This window comes from Orycteropus afer, unplaced genomic scaffold (assembly GCF_000298275.1).
Source record: "Orycteropus afer afer isolate SDZICR_OR568_19922 unplaced genomic scaffold, OryAfe1.0 scaffold00262, whole genome shotgun sequence".
Taxonomy (NCBI): domain Eukaryota; kingdom Metazoa; phylum Chordata; class Mammalia; order Tubulidentata; family Orycteropodidae; genus Orycteropus; species Orycteropus afer.
The window spans coordinates 3,618,861-3,636,600 of record NW_006921849.1 but is presented as its reverse complement, the minus strand read 5'-3'; the positions used below and the strand labels follow the sequence as shown (position 1 = coordinate 3,636,600).

Here is a 17,740-nt window from a genome sequence, read left to right as displayed (position 1 = left end):
CAATAATGAAACAAAAAAACAATCAAATACTGAAGAATAGAGAAAAATGCTATGATACTTTAACAATACAACATACCTTAGCATCCAAAATGTGGTAAAAAAAAAAAACAAAACATGAAGGGGGAATTAAGGAAGCTGTGAATGACACAGATAAGCAGATAAAAATTCTCATAAATTGCATCAACACTTGGACAAATTAAGGCAGAAAAATGAGAACACATCCATAACTTTTGGAGGTTAACCAATTCCTCCATTTCTAAGCTTTTTGGCAGAGATTGCGCTATTTCCAAGAAGAGTGAATGAGAAAATCCCATTAAGAAAGGCCATCATTTGTAAATGAATGAACACATTGAAAGGCTGAAACAACTAAAATTAAGCTTATTAAGACTAGTTTCCTATTTCAGCCTTTTTGAAGACTTTGGTGAGGGCGGAGGGAAGATTTCTTAAAGTCAGATAATCAGAGCTCTGTTACACATGGAGTCTCTGGTCACACAAATGGTTCAGCACTTAGCTACCAATCCAAAGGTTGGCAGTTTGAATCCATCCAGAGACACCTTGGAAGGAAATCTACATCCAAAAGATCGTAGCCATTGAAAACTCTATGGAGTATCAAGGACTAGAGGCACCTTAGAAATAACTAAGGGCAACTATTTTATTTTGAGGATGAGAAAACAAACTCTGCGACTCTCTCTGATTTTAGTCCTACTCTAAATTGAGGGGAGGGGGGTAGGCAAAAAAGTGTAACTAGCTGCTACATTCAAGGCATTGTTTCCACTACCCTATGACATCATTTAGCATAGTGCCTAAGGCACTTGACTGCTAACCAGAAGGCTGGTGGTTCAAACCCACCAGCCACTCCTTGGAAAGAAGGTTGGGCATTCCTACTTTTGTAGAGTTACTGCCTCGGAAACCCAAGGAGGGGTGCTATGAGTCAGGGCCGACTCAATGGCAAATAACAACAATAATGACATCATTTAGATTTTGGACAGCCCACAAAAATGAAAAGGTTATTTTCTCTAGATTGAAGAATAGATGTTGTTGTTGTTGTTAGTTGCCATAGAGTCAGCTCCAACTCACGGCGACCCCAAGTGCAACAGAACAAAACATTGCCCATCCTGTTTCATCTTCATGAGGATTGGTGTGCTCAAGTCCATTGTTGCTGCCACTGTGTATTTTGAGGGCCTTCTAAACCAGAGTGTTCATCTTCCATGACTATATCGGACAGTAATCTGTTGCAATCCATAGGGTTTTCATGAGCTAATTTGTGGAAGTAGTCACCAGGCTTTTCTTCCTAGTCTGTCTTAATCTGGAAATTCCCCAGAACCCTGTCCACCATGGATGACCCTGATAATCTGGAAATATTAGTGGCAAAATTTCCAGCATCACAACAACACACATGCCACACAGTATGACACACTAACATATGGGTAATGAGGAAGGTGGGCAGCCAACACAAAATAAAACTTACTGATATGGGAAACTCACCTATCTTCTTGGTCAAATTTGCGAGTGTTCACATTTCCAAACTCTATAAACAGTTCTTCCAATTAGAATTCAATTGCTTGAGAAGAATGGGACAGAAAGCAAGATTTCAGTTACTTCATTTCCATAGAAAATGTCATGAATTATATGTTGCTGTTGCTAAGGAGATGGAAGAAATACTTATCAAAAAGAAACAAAGAAGCTGATTGCATCTAAGAAGACAAGTGGTAGGTTTTGGAGAACAATTCTGCCTTTTGAGTTGTTATGATCAGGTATCTGTAGGAACAAAGGCATACTTGTCCTCTAAAGATACCCAATCATTTACCCATTCATCAGAGGACAAAGAAAATAGCAGCACATTCAAGACCTTTCTTTTTTGCAGCACATGGAATGAGGAGCCATTTCCTTCCATATTTACCAAGAACAAGGGCACCTCTCTTTGTTGTTCTATGAAACACCATCACCCTATGTCCAGAAAATTCTCAAATAGGATCTGACTTTTTTCTCTAAGCTAACAACTAATTTCCACTTGGTGAGTAATTTTTCTTTTCTTTTTTTTTTTTTTTCCTGAAACCTCCACTCAGTGGAAAACAAAAGAAGAGGAAAAAAAGTAAGCAAATTGGAAAGAGAGGCCATGACACACAGAGATGGAGGCGCTTCTAAACTTAGTCAAGGAAAGCGGGCACTTAAGTTTTATCCCAAACACAACCTCAAATTTAACCGGCCCCGGAGTTGAGCGTCACCCGACGAATGACTTCCAGGGCCTCTGGCTCTTTGGGATTAAAGGAGAAAAGTATTTTTAGCACAACTATTTGGAAATCTTTGAGAACTTGGATCTGTTATTCTGTCTGGTACCAAAGCAAGTTTTTCGCTGGGCTCTCATGAAATATACTCAAATTCTTGTGGATTTAGAATCCTGCAGCAACCCATCATCCCAGACCAAGGTATGGTGTTTACTCTTTTTTAACACTTTGGCAACTGTAGATGTTATGGCCTGTTTTCACGACTCTAGCTACTGAGTTTATTAGACAGATGGTCCTGTAGGAAGAACCCAGTAAACTGAAGACCTGGATTTAAATCTCTCGTCCGGTGCTAGATTTGTGACTGTAGACCAATTACCAGACTTCCCTGCACCTCAGTTCCCTCTCCAGTCTACCAGAAAAGGGTCTTTGGGAGGATGACATGGACACAAAATTGCTCTCTAGACTAGAAAATGTTTTGCAGATGTCCGTGTCTCCCTGTTGTGCCAGCATAGCAGTTTGCATAATCAGCCAAGGCTTTACAAATCAGGAACTCTTGATAATTATAAATCTCTATACATAAATATGTTTGCTTATTTCAACCTTTGTTGAGACTCTCCTCTAGACCAGCCTCAGACCTAGATGTCAGTGGTGTAGAGCTCCCGTGTTGCTGGAGAAGCAAGCGAGGAGCTAGGCAGTAATGACAAGCTAGGGACTGTTGTCTTGCAGGGTCGGTAGAGACAGGAAGAGAAGGGAAGGTAATTCACAGCATAAGCAATTGTAAACTTAAGGGGAAATTGGAGCCCCAAAGGCAAAGAGCTGAGGAACTACAATCCAGAAGGAACTGGAGCGTGACCACCTATCTAAGCTGCCCACCCGGTCTCACTCAGAGTGCCACTCCTAACACTGCTTGGACAGGACAAAGCCTGCTATTGTGGGATCTCCACCTCTGAAGGCCAAGGATATGTCTTGTTTTGGCCGTGCCTGTTCACCTACCCTCCTCCTAATGATTTCCAGGCAAAGCACGTTTCCACCTTGAATTAATAATCAAGTGCAGCCCTGTGTCATGAAGTCATATGCTACAATTTCCTTCACATGATGTAGGTGAAAAGTGTTTGGAGACAAGGACTCAGTTCCAATCTTGGCTGTGCCACCTTAAGGCTCTGCAGGCGTGAGTCCTCAGAGCCTCACTTAATTATTTGTAAAGTGAAGATAATAGCTTCATAAAAGTGTCATGGAAGTTAAGTGAATGATGTCTTTAAAATGCCTAGCACAGTAGCAAAAACTCTAGTATGTTTTCTTCATTTCAATCATCTTGTTATTACTATTATTATTATTATTAATTTATCTGCAAAGGAATTTCAATCCCTGAACATGTTTTCTGGAAGTTAATCTTTAAATTGATATAATCAGTATTTCTTCAGGTGGTTTCCATAGCCAGTTTAGTAAGAACAAAGGGTTATGTGAATTTTAAAAAATTACAAAATGCTGTAACACATTCCTGGCTTGAATAAGTCAAAATATACAGTAACAAGAGTCTGAAATCTACAATAACACAAATCAATTTTTTTAAAGTGTTTAAAAAACTAAAAACCTATTACTTTGTAATACCTACACAAAAATACAGTAGAACATCATTTACAATGGTTGGGATGAATCCATTCAAGATTAACAATATTTCCAGAGGTTTTATTTTCTCACTCCAAAGAAGCACAGTGTAGAAACAATATGTGTTACCACATATACTACATAGATTTGTATAATTCAGTTCAGTCCTTTGAAACATGCTGCATGAGGGGTGATTACTAATGGGCACAAGGTTTTTCACTAGGGTAATGAAAATGTTCTAAAATTAGATTATGACACACATTGAATTGTATACTTTAAATGAATTAATTTTATAGTGTGTAAATTATATATTAATAAAAGTAATGAAAGATATTGCAATGTTTATAAATCCATGCTCCACATGGCTGAGTCCCTGAGCCAAGTTCATGCTCAGTCCCAATAGCCAAGTTCATTGCAAAGCAGGAAGCAATAGGTGCAGGATGGATTATTGAAAATAATCTGTACCTGCCTCATACTTGTTACCAGAAAAAAATCTAATGGATCACATTTTTCAAAGTGGACAAAATGAAATCCAAAACACTAAAAGAAAAATGAACAGTTTTATTTTCTTGAAGTGGAGAGTAGCTTATAAACATAATATAGTAGACATTAAAAAAAAAAAAGGTAGGAAAAAAATGAATGTATGGTAAAAATTAGAAAAAAAATACATGAACAAATGAAAGATGAACTTGGAACAACTATTTGATGCTCATATCATGAATTATGTGCTAAGATTATATACATGAGTATTCATTGCCCAATTTCTAATAATAAACTCATTGCCGTCAAGTAGGATCCAACTCATAGTGACCCCTCCTTGGGTTTCCGAGGCATTATCATTAGGGAAGTAGATTGTCCAATCTTCCTTTCGAGGAATGGTTGGTGGGTTTGAACCATCAGCCTTCTGGTTAGTAGTCAAGTGCCTTAGGCACTACATCACCAGAACTCCTAGCAAAATATCCTAAATTTGCATCAATAGGGGACTGGCTAAATATAATACATCCATATAATGGATAAGGAACTCTGGTGGCACAGTGGTTATGCTATTTGGCTGATGAACTCAAAGTCAGCAGTTCAAACCCAGCAGCTGCTCTACAGGAAGAATATGAGGTAACCCACTTTGTGGTTCAAACCCACCAGCCACTCCTCGGAAGGAAGGTTGGGCAATCTACTTCCGTAGTGATACTGCCTCGGAAACCCATGGAGGGGTCGCTATGAGTTGGGTCTAACTCAACGGCACATAACAACAACAACAAACTTACGTAAAGATTTATAGCCTTGAAAACCCTATGGGTCACAATGGGTCATAATCAACTCTGTGGCAGTGGGTTTGGTTTGATTTTTGTTAATAGTGGATAGTTAACAGCCATGAAGAAAAATGAGGCAACTCTATATAGACTAGTAAGGAAAGATCTCTAAGCTAAGTTAAAATAATAATAATAATAATAAGTGCAGAAAATCGTCCATTGTCCGTTGAGTACAAATGAAGGAGGGGAAAAGGACACACAAGAAACTGACAGTGGTCATTACCTCTCGATAAAGAAACCAGATGATGGAAAAGCTAGAGGGAAGACAGGAGGTTTACTTTTCATTGCATACCCTTTTATTTCTTTTCTATGAAATTCATGTGCATCCTCTATAGAAAAAAAAGTAATATATGTAAAACGCCTAAACTAAACCAAACTTACTGCCATCAAGTCATGTCTGAGTCATAGTGACCCCTCCTGGGGTTTCCGAGGTGGTATCTCTATGGAAATAGATTGCCCAACCTTCCTTCCAAGGAGTGGCTGGTGAGTTTGAACCACCAGCCTTCTGGTTAGCAGTCAAATGCCTTAATCACTACACCACCAGAGATCTTTCACAATAGTTGAGTAGAAAACACCTAGACCATGCAAAATCAGAACAACTCAAGTTTTATTGTGTGAGACCCAGGAATGTTTCTTTAAATATTTTCTTTCTCTTTAATAATACTCTCATATTCTATAACTGTTCTTTCTTCAAAAAGTGCCCCCCAAAATCTTCCCCTCATCCCTCTCTCCAAGCACTGCAAGTTTGAACCACCAGCCTTCTGGTCAGCAGTCAAGTGCATTAGGCATTGTGCCACCAGAGCTCCTTTTAGTTTGTCCCGCTCTCCAGCACTGCTGTAGGCAATTAGAGGCATAAATGACCAAACCAAAGATCCTTGTCCTCATGGACCTTACATTCTCCCAGGTGTGGACATACAATATAAAATAAGGAAAATAAACACAGGGACAATCTAGTTAGTTTGGTGTTGGTGTTGGTGTTGTTGTTGTTAGGTGCAGTCCAGTTGTTTCTGACTCATAGTGACCCTATGTAAAAAAGAATGAAATATTGCCTGATCCTGCACCATCCTCAAAACTGTGGCTATGTTTGAGCCCATTGTTGCAGCCACTGTGCGAATCTGTCTCACTGAGGGTCTTCCTCTTTTTCACAGACCCTTTCTTTATCAAGCTTCATGTCCTGCTTCAGAGACTAGTCCCCCTTGGTAACTTGTCCAAAGTACATGAGACAGAGTCTTGTTATCCTCCCATCTAAGGAGCATTTGGGCTGTCCTTCTTCCAAGATAGATTTATTCATTCTTCTGATAGTCCATGGTATAGTCGGCATTCTTAATCAACATCATAATTCATTGTGCAGCTTTCACATGCAATGAAGTGATTGAAAATACATCATTTGGGTCAGGTGCACCTTAGTTCTCAAAGTGCCACTTATGCTGCTTTTGCAGCAGATTTGCCCAATGCAATACATTGTTTGATTTCTTGACTGCTTCTCCCATGGGCAACATAGTTAGTTAGAGGGTTATACGTGCTATGGAGAATAACAAAAATTAGAGTAGCATGAGAAAAGATCAAAGGGTATAAGAAGTAGCTTGAAATGTGCTAAGAGTTGAAAGGTGGTAATCATTGTCATTAATGAAAAAGTGGCATTTGAGCAAAAATGTGAGAAGGGAAAGAAAATGAACCATATGGACATTTTGGAGAAGGAGAGTGTGAAGGACCCAAGGCAAAGCATCCCTGGTGTCATTGAGAAACAACATGGAATCTAGTGTGTCTGGAACTGAGAAAGTGAGAAGGAAAGTAGAAGATGAAGTCAAGGAAAGAGGATGCCCAATCAAGAAGGGCCTTGCAGACCATGTTCCACGAGGCTTTCGGCTGTTAAGTGAAATGGTAGCCATTGCAGGGTGATGTCACTGTGGCTTTCCATTACAGTTCATGCCACCTTCTCATCCTGTGTGAACTGAGCCTCAGGACAAGACTGACTATTCACCGCCCTTCCATCTCCATGCATCAGGCATGAAAGTACATTGCTGTTCAATTCTCATGAAGATTATTGATAGATAATCATGTTGGTGCTTTCCCAAAAGTTCTAATTGGTGATGCATCCACCATTCACAGACAATATTTTAATGTATTTGTTAATGAAAGACAATCAATTTGTTCAATGAATGAATCTGATCATTTCTATCACTTCAATTTGTTCCTTCTTTGGGGGTATTTTTGGCTGGCTATTAAATCTTTTCTTCCTGGCACATCTTTAAAACTTCTGCTCCCCCATCAACCACCAACTAGACCACTACCACACACTTCTTTACAGACTGTCCGCATGACTCCTGAAGTATTTGTGCTTTCCACATCTCCCTCACAGTGTCTATGCCATGCCACTGCCTTCTCTCCAGATAATGTCAAGTCTCTCTTATAACCAATGCCTGGCCTCAACCGGCAAAATCCCATCCCAGGTCTGTGTTAAAACCCTCCTATGAGTATTTTTAATGAGTATGTTCTCCTCTTTAAAATCCTTTCTCAAAACCTCTTCTAATTATCCTTTCAGAAGGGAAAGGAACTAGCAATTTAATCATTGTATCTTGTTTTAAATGTGGCAGGCAGTGTGAATAGAATGTTCTTTCCATTATCTTTCAAGGCCTTTCGAGGGGGTAGTATCTTTATTAGATCTGCTGAGCATGTTAAAAAGTCTCAATCCAAGTTAAGCAATAGGATCAGTATTTCATAGTTTGTGCTGATATCATTGCTGATGTCAGATGGATCTTGGATGAAAGCAAAGAATACCAGAAAGATGTTTACCTGTGTTTTATTGACTATGCAAAGGCATTTGATTGTATGGAGTATAATAAATTACAGACAACATTGTGAAAAATGATCATTCCAGAACAGTTCATTGTGCTTATGAGGAACCTGTAAAAAGACCAAGAGGCAGTTGTTCAAACACAACAAGATACTGCATGATTTAAAACCAGGAAAAGTGTGTGTCAGGCGTGTACCCTTTCATCATACTTCTTCAATGTGTATGCTGAGGAAGTAATCTGAGAAGTTGGACTATATGAAGAAGAATGCAACATCAGAATTGGAGGAAGACTCATTAACAACCTGCAATATGCAGATGACACAACTTTGCTTGCTGAAAGCGAAGACTTGAAGCACTTACTGATGAAGATAAGAGATTACAACCTTCAGTATGAATTGCATCGCAACATAAAGAAAACAAAAATCCTCATGACTGGACCAATAAGCAACATCATGATTAGCAGAGAAAATATTGAAGTCGTCAAGAATTTCATTTTCCTGGGATTCACAATCAATGCCCATGGAAGTAGCCGTCAAGAAATCAAATGGCATATTGCATTGGGCAAACCTGCTGCAAAAGGCCTCTTTAAAGTGTCAAAAAGCAGGGGTGTAACTTTGAGCACTCTGAAGCACCTGATGCAGGCCACAGTATTTTCAATCACTGCATATGCATGGGAAAGCTGGACAATGAATAAGGAAGACCAAAGAACTGATGCCTTTGAATTCTAGTATTGGCAGAGAATATTGAATAACCATGGGCTACCACCATAACCACGGTACCACCAGAGCTCCTTATGGACTACCAGAAGAAGGTACAAGTCTTTCTTGGAAGAAGCATGACCAGAATGCATCTTAGAAGGGAGGATGAAGAAACTTCATCTCACACACTTTGGATATGTTATCAGGCAGGACCTGTCCCTGGAGAAAGACACCATCCTTGGTAAAGTGGAGGGTCTGAGAAAAAGAGGAAGACCCTCAACCAAATGGATTGACATAGTGGCTGCAACGCTGGGTTCAAACATAGCAATGGCTCCGAGGATGGCACACGATTGGGCTGTGCTTCATTCTGTCATATGTGTGGTCACTATGAGACCAAACTGCCTCTACGGCACCCAACAACAACAACAACAAGCCATACGACAGAGCCACTGGGTGATGCAAAGAGTTAAGATGTTCACTACTAACTGAAAGGTTGGAAAGATTGGAAAGTCATGGTGAACAATTTCTGGAAAATCAGCCATTTAAAACCCAGTGGAGCACAGTTCTACTCTGACACACATGAGGTTGGCAAGGGTCGGATTGGGCTCAGTGGAAACTGGTGGCTGTACAAGTTACGTAGACAGAGGATGGCAATGATGCTCTTCCTGATATGAAGATTTGGTGGCATTCTTGTTAGGGACCATGGAGTCTGCTCTGACTCATAGTGACTCTCCATACAGCACAGCAAAATCTTGCTCGGGCCTGTGCCATCCTCACAATCATTGCTACGGTTGAGCCTATTGTTACAGCCACTGCATCAACCCATCTCATTGAGGGCCTTCCTCTTGTTGCTGACCCTCTACTTTACCCAGCATGATGTCCTTCTCCAGGGACTCCCCATAACATGTCCAAAGTACGTGAGATGAAGTTTTGTTATCCTACCCTCTAAGAAACATTCTGGCTAAACTTCTTCCAAGATAGATTTGTTCATTCTTCTGGCAGTCCGTGGCATAGTCAATATTCTTTGCCAACACCAACATCCAGAGGCTTCAATTCTCCTTCAATGTTCCTTATTCGTTGTCCGGCTTTCATATACACACGATGTAATTGAAAATACCATGGCTTGGTTCAAGAGTACCTTGGTCCTCAAAATGGCATCTTTGCTTTTTAACCCTTTAAAGAGGTCTTTGGCAGCAGATCTGCTCAATGCAACATGTCTGATTTCTTGACTGCTGTTTCCATGGATAGTGATTGTGGAGCGAATAAAATGAAACCCTTGACAACTCCAATATTGTCTCCATTTATCAAGATGTTGCTTACTGGTCCAGTTGTGAGGATTTTCAATGCTGCCTAGTACTATTTTCTCACATAACAACAACAACAACAGTACTGTTTTCTAAAGGGAAACAAAACACAACTTTTGATTCATTAACAGATACATGAATAGTAACATTGAGATTTGGTCAGGGGTTCAGACCCTAGATTTATAGAATTTGCTTCAATTTTTCACTAAGATTTCTAAGAATTGGGCTTATTTTTTTAATGTGTACACTGTGTTTCTCTCCATTTGTCCATCATTACTAGACTCTGGTAAATGTCTGGGTCTGATCCAAGATGTTGCAATTTCCCCAAGGACACCACAAAAGGAGTACAGTGTGCCTGGTTAATCTTCTGATGTGGCTCAAAGAACAAACGCAATTCCATCCAATGTGCTTTTCCCAGATTTTTATGATTTCCTTCAGGGAAGGATATGGCAGGTCAGGCACAGCACAGATTTCCTATTAATGCACAGGTCCAACCACCCTAACATATCTCATTGCATGGCCCAGGATCACTCGTATATCACCTGTGTCTGTTTCACACCCAAAAATCTGTTAATCCTAAAGAAGAGTGAGCCTTAAAAACTATGCACAGAATGTCCTGCTAATAAATGAACCATCATTCTCAGCTGCCAGGCTTTGGCAGGGAGGACAGAGTGCTATTAGATTCGAGCTGAAGAGACCCTCTGTCTGCTTTAACTGGAGGACATGGTGCAATGCATGGTTTAATTTCCCTCAACTCTTTAATTGAACCTCCATGCTAACGGCCTAATGGGACACTGTGGGATTATTTCTTGCAGCTTTTAAATTAAGGTTTGAGACTCCCCTCAGGACTTGCACAGCACTCCAATTAACACTAATTGGTATTGCACATGATTACCAAGTGAAAAACACGATTTTCCCAAAAATGGCATCTCTTTGCTCCTGCTTTCAAAAGTCCATAAATTCTAAAGAAACAGTCAGTAGTTATGAGGGAGTCTAGTATGGTGTCTAAATATACCATGCACTGCCAGATGAATGAACAAATCTGCCTTGGAAGGAGTACAACCAGAATACTCCTTAAAAGCATTGATGGCAAGACTTCATCTCAGGATGTTATCAGGAGAGACTAGTCCCTAGAGAAGGACATCATGCTCGGTGAAATAGAGGGTCAGTGAAAAGGAGGAAGACCCTCAACAAGAAGGATTGGCACAGTGGTTGCAGCAATGGGGTCAAACATGGCAATGATGGTGAGGACGGCACAGGACTGGGCAGCGTGGGGCTCTGTTGTATACAGGGTCACTAGGAGTTGGAACTGACTTGACAGCACCTACCAACAACAGTGTTGTTGTAGTTGTTTATTTGCCATCGAGTCGGACCCAACTCATAGTGACCCTTCCTTGGGTTTCCAAGGCAGTATCACCACGGAAGTAGATTAATCAACCTTCATTCCGAGGAGTGGCTGGTGGGTTTGAATCACCAGCCTTCTGGTTAGCAGTCAAGTGGTTTAGGTACTAAGCTACAAGAGCTCCTAACAATAACAATAACAACATGATATTTATACAGCAGAAAACTGACAACTTATATGTCTATGATGGGAGATTGTGTAACAGTAGAACCAAACATAATATTCTTGAATGCTATGAAATGTTTTTCCTATGGAGAAATGTGCATGCTATATTGTTAAGTGAAAGCAGCTAAAGCATTGTAAAAATATGATACCACCTTTCTCCATAAACCAACAAAAAAAAACCAAACACTGTCATCTAGTCGATTTGATTCATTGTGACCCCAGTTGGGTTTCTGAGGCAGTAAATCTTTATGGAAGTAGATTGCCCAGTCTTACAACTGCAGAGTGGCTGGTGAATTTGAACCACCAACCTTTTGGTTAGCAGTCAGATGCCTTAGGCACTGTGCTACCAGAGCTCCTTAGAAATAATGTATACCAACATGTAAAGAATAATTATCTTGGGATGGTGGAAACACCATTGATCTTTATCATATTCATTTGTATCTCTAATTTTCTTTTTAAAAAAAAAATCACTTTTGCAGAAATAAATGTTATTTTCCTATGTCCATCATTGACTCCTGTAGAATGGATGCAAGATAGAAGTTTATTTTGGAATTTTTTAAATCAATCCTCATCTACCCCAAACCCTGTACAGGACACTGAGAATGCTTTATCAATAATGTGTTAATTGTTCCCAATGAAATCCTGAAGGTAAACAGAGTTTTTATCAGTGTGTGCAGAGGCAAGCACTGGAGTGAATTGTCTCAATTCTCGTGTTCAAACAGAATCTATTGTGCCAGAGCGCCCACCTGAGAGGGTTCACTCACATCCCTGTGTTTCTCTTCCAGAGCCAAAGATGTTTGTCTTGCTCTATGTTACAAGTTTTGCCATTTGTGCAAGTGGACAACCTCGGGGTAATCAGTTCAAAGGAGAAAGCTACTCCTCAAGATATATCTGTAGCATCCCTGGGTTACCTGGACCGCCAGGCCCCCCTGGAGCAAACGGTTCCCCCGGGCCCCATGGTCGGATCGGCCTTCCAGGAAGAGATGGTAGAGACGGCAGGAAAGGAGAGAAAGGTGAAAAGGGGGCTGCAGGTAACGATGCTGAAGTTCCATGAACACCTTTCCTTCCTCTTCACCTGTCTGTGTTGCTTTCTTTCATGGGAATTGCTCCGTAAAGCCCTTCTCTACTTCATCTTCATTGATAATAGTAATTTATTGAACCCCTGCTTCGTTCAGAGTCCCTGGGTAGAACCCAACAACCAATGTGCTTGGCTGCTACCCAAAAGGTTGGAGACTCAAGTCCACCCAGATGTTCCTCAGAAGAAAGGCCTGGCAATCCACTCTGAAAAATCAGTCCTTGAAAGGCCTATGGAGCCCAGTTCTACTCTGACCCACAGGCGGCATCATGAGTCAGGGTCAACTTGACAACAACTGGTGGTTGGTACTAGGCTTCAAGTACTGCACCAAATTCTTTATCTTGACCTTCTTGCATTCTTGTTTAATTGTACCTATGACTCCTTCAGATAGACATTATCACATTCTGTAGATATAAAAACTGAGAGATTAAATGAATTCCTGAAGATGAAAGTGCACTGCTAGTAACTGGCAGAAGTGGATTCAAACATCTGAGTCCTGGAACCAGTTGGCTGTACCCCAGCGTTCCCAGTTACCAGACTGCAACCACTGTGACAGCCAGCAGGCAATGTCTGGATGTGGGAATGCATGGATGGATGGACACACAGATGGACAGGAGGGGAGATGCACAGCCTAAGGAGAGGCAGAAATTCAGAGTCAGAAGCACAGGTGCCATCCCTGTGCCTGCGAAGATATGTAAGGGACGTCTAGGCTTATTTTCACACTTGAAATGACAGCAGTCCCCTGTAGCCTTCCTTCCCTAGCTCATCATTACCCTGCCTGTGCTGTGGCTGCTGGTACTATCCCCCAGCTCTTTCCAGCAACACGCTGTTGCTTAGTCCTTCAGTCATTTTCACTTTTTTGTTTTCTTGTCACAAATAAGTTGGCCCAGGAAGCTTGCCAGCTTCTGCAATCCTTCAGAGTAAATTGAATTGAAATTTTAGAGAGGCTGTGTTAGCTCTAAAATGGAAAGTGTTTTGGAATCAATATTGGAAAACAAGTTTCTGAGTAAAAAACTGGGACAAAGGATAAGAAGGGAAAAAGTCAATAGATCCAGGCAATAGGTCTCTCTCCAATCATTGCACCTGATTTACTGGTGCTCCACGAGACGATAGCATAATAAATATTCAAATGATTAGATAATAATTCACTTTTGAATTTGCCACACAATACAGAAAATATTGTATGCATCAGTGGCTACCAAATCTATGAACACTGTCCAACATTAGATAAAGAATATTTAGACAAATGTTCAGCATCAGATAAAGGATCTTTAATTTGGACCTTAGATGTTATTTTTCAAAGACTTTCATATCGTAACACCTGTGAACATAAGTGATCACTTGGTCATGGTCATGAGTATTTTTGAAGTCCAATAACAATACTAGGATTAGAATTTATATTAGTGGCCCTTTTCATTTCTTTTGCCTAGAGGGAATAATGTAGTGGTTACACCAACATGCTTTGGAGTTAGAAAGACTTCAGATTCAATCTTGGCTGCTTCAATTACAAACAGTATCCTTGGGCCTCTTTGACCCTTAGTGTCCTCATTTGTCAATAGCTGTATGCCAAAGGGGCAGGAAGGCCTAATCTTCTGACTTCCTCTAACCCCACAAGTGGAAGATAGAATCACCATCATCACCTGCAAGGCCAGACGTGTTGCTTCCCTCCAGCCCTTTCACCAACCCTGACACCAACCGTTCCTTCCATAGCACCCACCACCTCTCTGCTGGGTTCAATAATTCAATGCAGTGGCCACACAGAACTCTTAGATTAAGGGGTTTATTAGGGAAGAAACAGGCTACAATTGAAGTTCAGGAACACGCTCAGTTTCTCTCAGCCCAGTGTCTCTCAGCCAACCATCTATCTCAGTCTCTTTCTCAGCAGTGCGTGTCTCTCAGTGTCTCTTTCTCAGCAGCATGTGTCTCTCAGGAGTGCGTTTTTCTCAGCAGCACCTCTTTCTCAGCCAGCAGTCAGAGAGACTTCTGCCTCCAGGAGGGGTCCTTTTGAACCTGGCAGAGTGGTCAAACTAACCAATCATAACATCAGAATTCTAAGCACCTGAGAGAGAGCGAACTTCCTACAACATTGGTTTGTGCCACTCTCAACAGAATTACCCCAGGTGGATAACTTTAACAATCAGGGGCTCCTCAGTTGCTCACAAAAAAATTCCACCATGGATTTTACAAAGATTTATGGCTAGAAAAGCCATACTGGTAATTTACTACACTGCAGTGTAGGCAGTGAGGGTGATTGTGAAGATTACGAGCAATAACCCATGGCAAGCACTCAGCAGAACAAGCACTCATGGAAGTGAGCTGTTACTACCAATTACATTGTGATCTACATATGTAAGGCATGGCTACATTCAGGAATATCCAAAGTCATACAACAAACTGGAAGTGGATGATTGGTTTCTTGAGGTAGTTGGAGCATTATCTGAAGGTATTTGTATGGATATACATTCAGACTAAATTACATGTACACAATTCCTGCAATTTTTTCCATACGTGACAACAGCTGCACTCCCATATCCATGAGTCCATTCATCCACTTTCCCATATATTAGTCACACAACAAAATATTTCAGTACCTATTAGTATGTAGTATTATTCTAGATCAGTGTCTCTCAATCTTGGCAGAAATGATAGTTCAGACCAATAATTCATCGCTGTGGAGGACTGCGTTGATCATTAAAGGATGTTTAACAGCATCCTGTAAAATGCCATTAGTACCCACTTAGTTGTGACAAACTGCCCTACTTGACCAGATAGTGTCAACTGTGCTCTGGGCTGGAGTATAGGCACCACACTGGGAATGCAAGTGTGAGTAAGACGTGGGCTTTGCCTGGACGACATGCATTTGGGTTTGTTGTTGGTAGGTACTGTCCAGTTGGTTCTGACTCATAGCAACCCTACTTACGACAGAATGAAACATTCCCTGGTCCTGTGTCATCCTCACAATCATCACTAAGCTTGAGCCCATCATGTGGGAGAGGACAATATGTCCACATACAATGACAATATGTCATAATACCAATAATACGAATGCACTTACATTTAGTGTTTAATGTCCACTGTAACCTTATTAGCAACAATCATATTCAGCAACAGTAATATTCTTACAAATGAAGAAAAATTGAAATTCAATAAAATAAAATGACTTTCCCAGCCTGGGATTATTTAAATCCAATATACACATGTACACATATAAGGATATATTGCAGCTAAGGAAAGAAAGGTAAAGCCTCTTTATGTCCAATGAAGAGAAAACTGCCTCACTTATAAAGAAGAGGAATAGAGAGGTCTTTGGGATATGTTCTTAGTGTAGATGGAACTAGATAGAACTAGTGTCTTCTCAGCCATGTATTCTTGTTCAACATGCCCACTACCTCCACCCCACGAGGAAGGAAGAAAGGCAGGCAGAAGGTCAGGAAGGTAGGAGGGAATACGGAAGGAAGGAAGGAAGGGAGGGAGGGAGGGAGGGAGGGAGGGAGGGAGAGGAAATTAAACTGAAGAAGTAATCTACATAAATCCAGTTCATGGAGAACTAAGAATAAATCCTTTCCCTTCAAACTTCAAGACCTAAACATCAACCAGTTGGCATCAGATTGATTCTGACCCATGAAAACTCCATGCATGTCAGAGTAGAGCTGTGCTCCATAGGGTTTTCTATGGCTGATTTTTTGGAAGTAAATCACCAGGCTTTTCTTCTGAGATGTCACCAAACATCGGGTTAGCAGCTCAGGGTATTAACTTTAAGCATTTAAGAAAGTTAACCCTTTCTCCATTATTCTCCCATCTGCCCAAGCGTATGTCCGGCTGAATAGGGAGCAGGAGAATGATTTCTTCTTTTCACTTTCATGTATTGTCCCTCAGTACAAGCAAATTCTTCATACAAACAGGGAGAATTGCCATAAATTATTACCTCTAATCCATGATCATCTATCACCCAACAGTTAAACATATTAAGGGAATATAAATATAAAAAATCCAAGAGTTCAAGTTGTGAAGATCTTTTCATGGCTAGCATTGTAGAATTACATCCCAGTATTTACGGGTTAAGGAGCCCTGGTAGCCCAGTGGTTAAGTACTATCTGCTAACCAAAAGGTTGGTTTGAACCCACCAGCTGCTCTGTGGGAGAAAAGACTTACAGATCTGCTCCCACTAAGATTATATCCTAGGATGTCCTATGGGGCAGTTCTACTCTGTCTTGTAAGATCAGAGTTGGAATCAACTTAACCGCAATGGATTTGGGTTTATTTGTGATTTAAGGAGCTCTAGTGGCCCAATAAATGGGAGCACTGGTAGCATAGTGGCTAAGACACTTGCCTGCTAACCAGACGGCTGGCGGTTCAAACCCACCAGCCACTCCTCGGAAGGAAGGAAGGTTGGACAATCCTACTGCCATAGTAATACTGCCTTGGAAACCCAAGGAGGGGTCACTATGAGTCGGGTTTGACTCGACGGCACATAACAACAACAACAACAGTGGCCCAATAAGGAGCTCTGGTGGTACAGTGGTTAAGGCATTTGGCTGCTAACCAAAAGGTCAGTGGTTTGAACTCATAAGCCTCTCTGTGGAAGAAAGATGAGGCAGTCTGCCTCTGTGAAGATTTAGAGCCTTGGAAACCTGGTAGGGGTTGCTATGAGTTGGAATCAATTCGATGGCAGCGAGTTCAGTTTTTTTGACGGGCCCAATGGATAAGCACTCGCTATTGACCAAAAGATCAGTGGTTTAAACCCATAAGTTGCACCACGAGAGAAAGATGTGGCAGGCTACTTCTGCACAGATTATAGCCTTGGAATCTCTGTGGGGCAGTCCTTTAGGGTCACTATGAATTGAAATCATCTCAGTGGCACACAACAACAACAACAATTTATGGTTTGGTCTCAAAGAACTTTCAGAAGGATGAAACTTCAACAATCTACTCCAATTCTTTCATTTCAAGGACTGGGAACTGAAGCCAGACAAATCAAGGCCCTAATTCAGGTTCACCCAAATAGTAAATGGCTAAAGCAGGGTTTAGGTTGTCAAAGAATTTATGTTGCTTGGTTCTACAATCAATGCCAACGGAAACAGCAGTCAGGACATTAGACAACGTGTAGCATTGGGAAAGTCAACTGCGAAGGAACTGTTTCAAGTGCTGAGGAGCAAGGATATCTC

General features: G+C 40.9%; 1 protein-coding gene across 1 annotated transcript in view; it reads left to right on the top strand.

Moving 5' to 3' along the window:
• Positions 1–2,631: 2,631 nt before the first annotated feature.
• Positions 2,632–17,740, top strand: part of C1QTNF7 (C1q and TNF related 7) — an 18,803-nt gene continuing 3,694 nt past the window's right edge. Inside the window, exons 1-2 of the mRNA XM_007950079.1 lie at positions 2,632–2,647; positions 12,286–12,531. Coding sequence (XP_007948270.1) covers positions 12,294–12,531 — 238 coding nt within the window. The 5' untranslated portion in view covers positions 2,632–2,647; positions 12,286–12,293. The remainder of the gene's footprint in view (positions 2,648–12,285; positions 12,532–17,740) is intronic.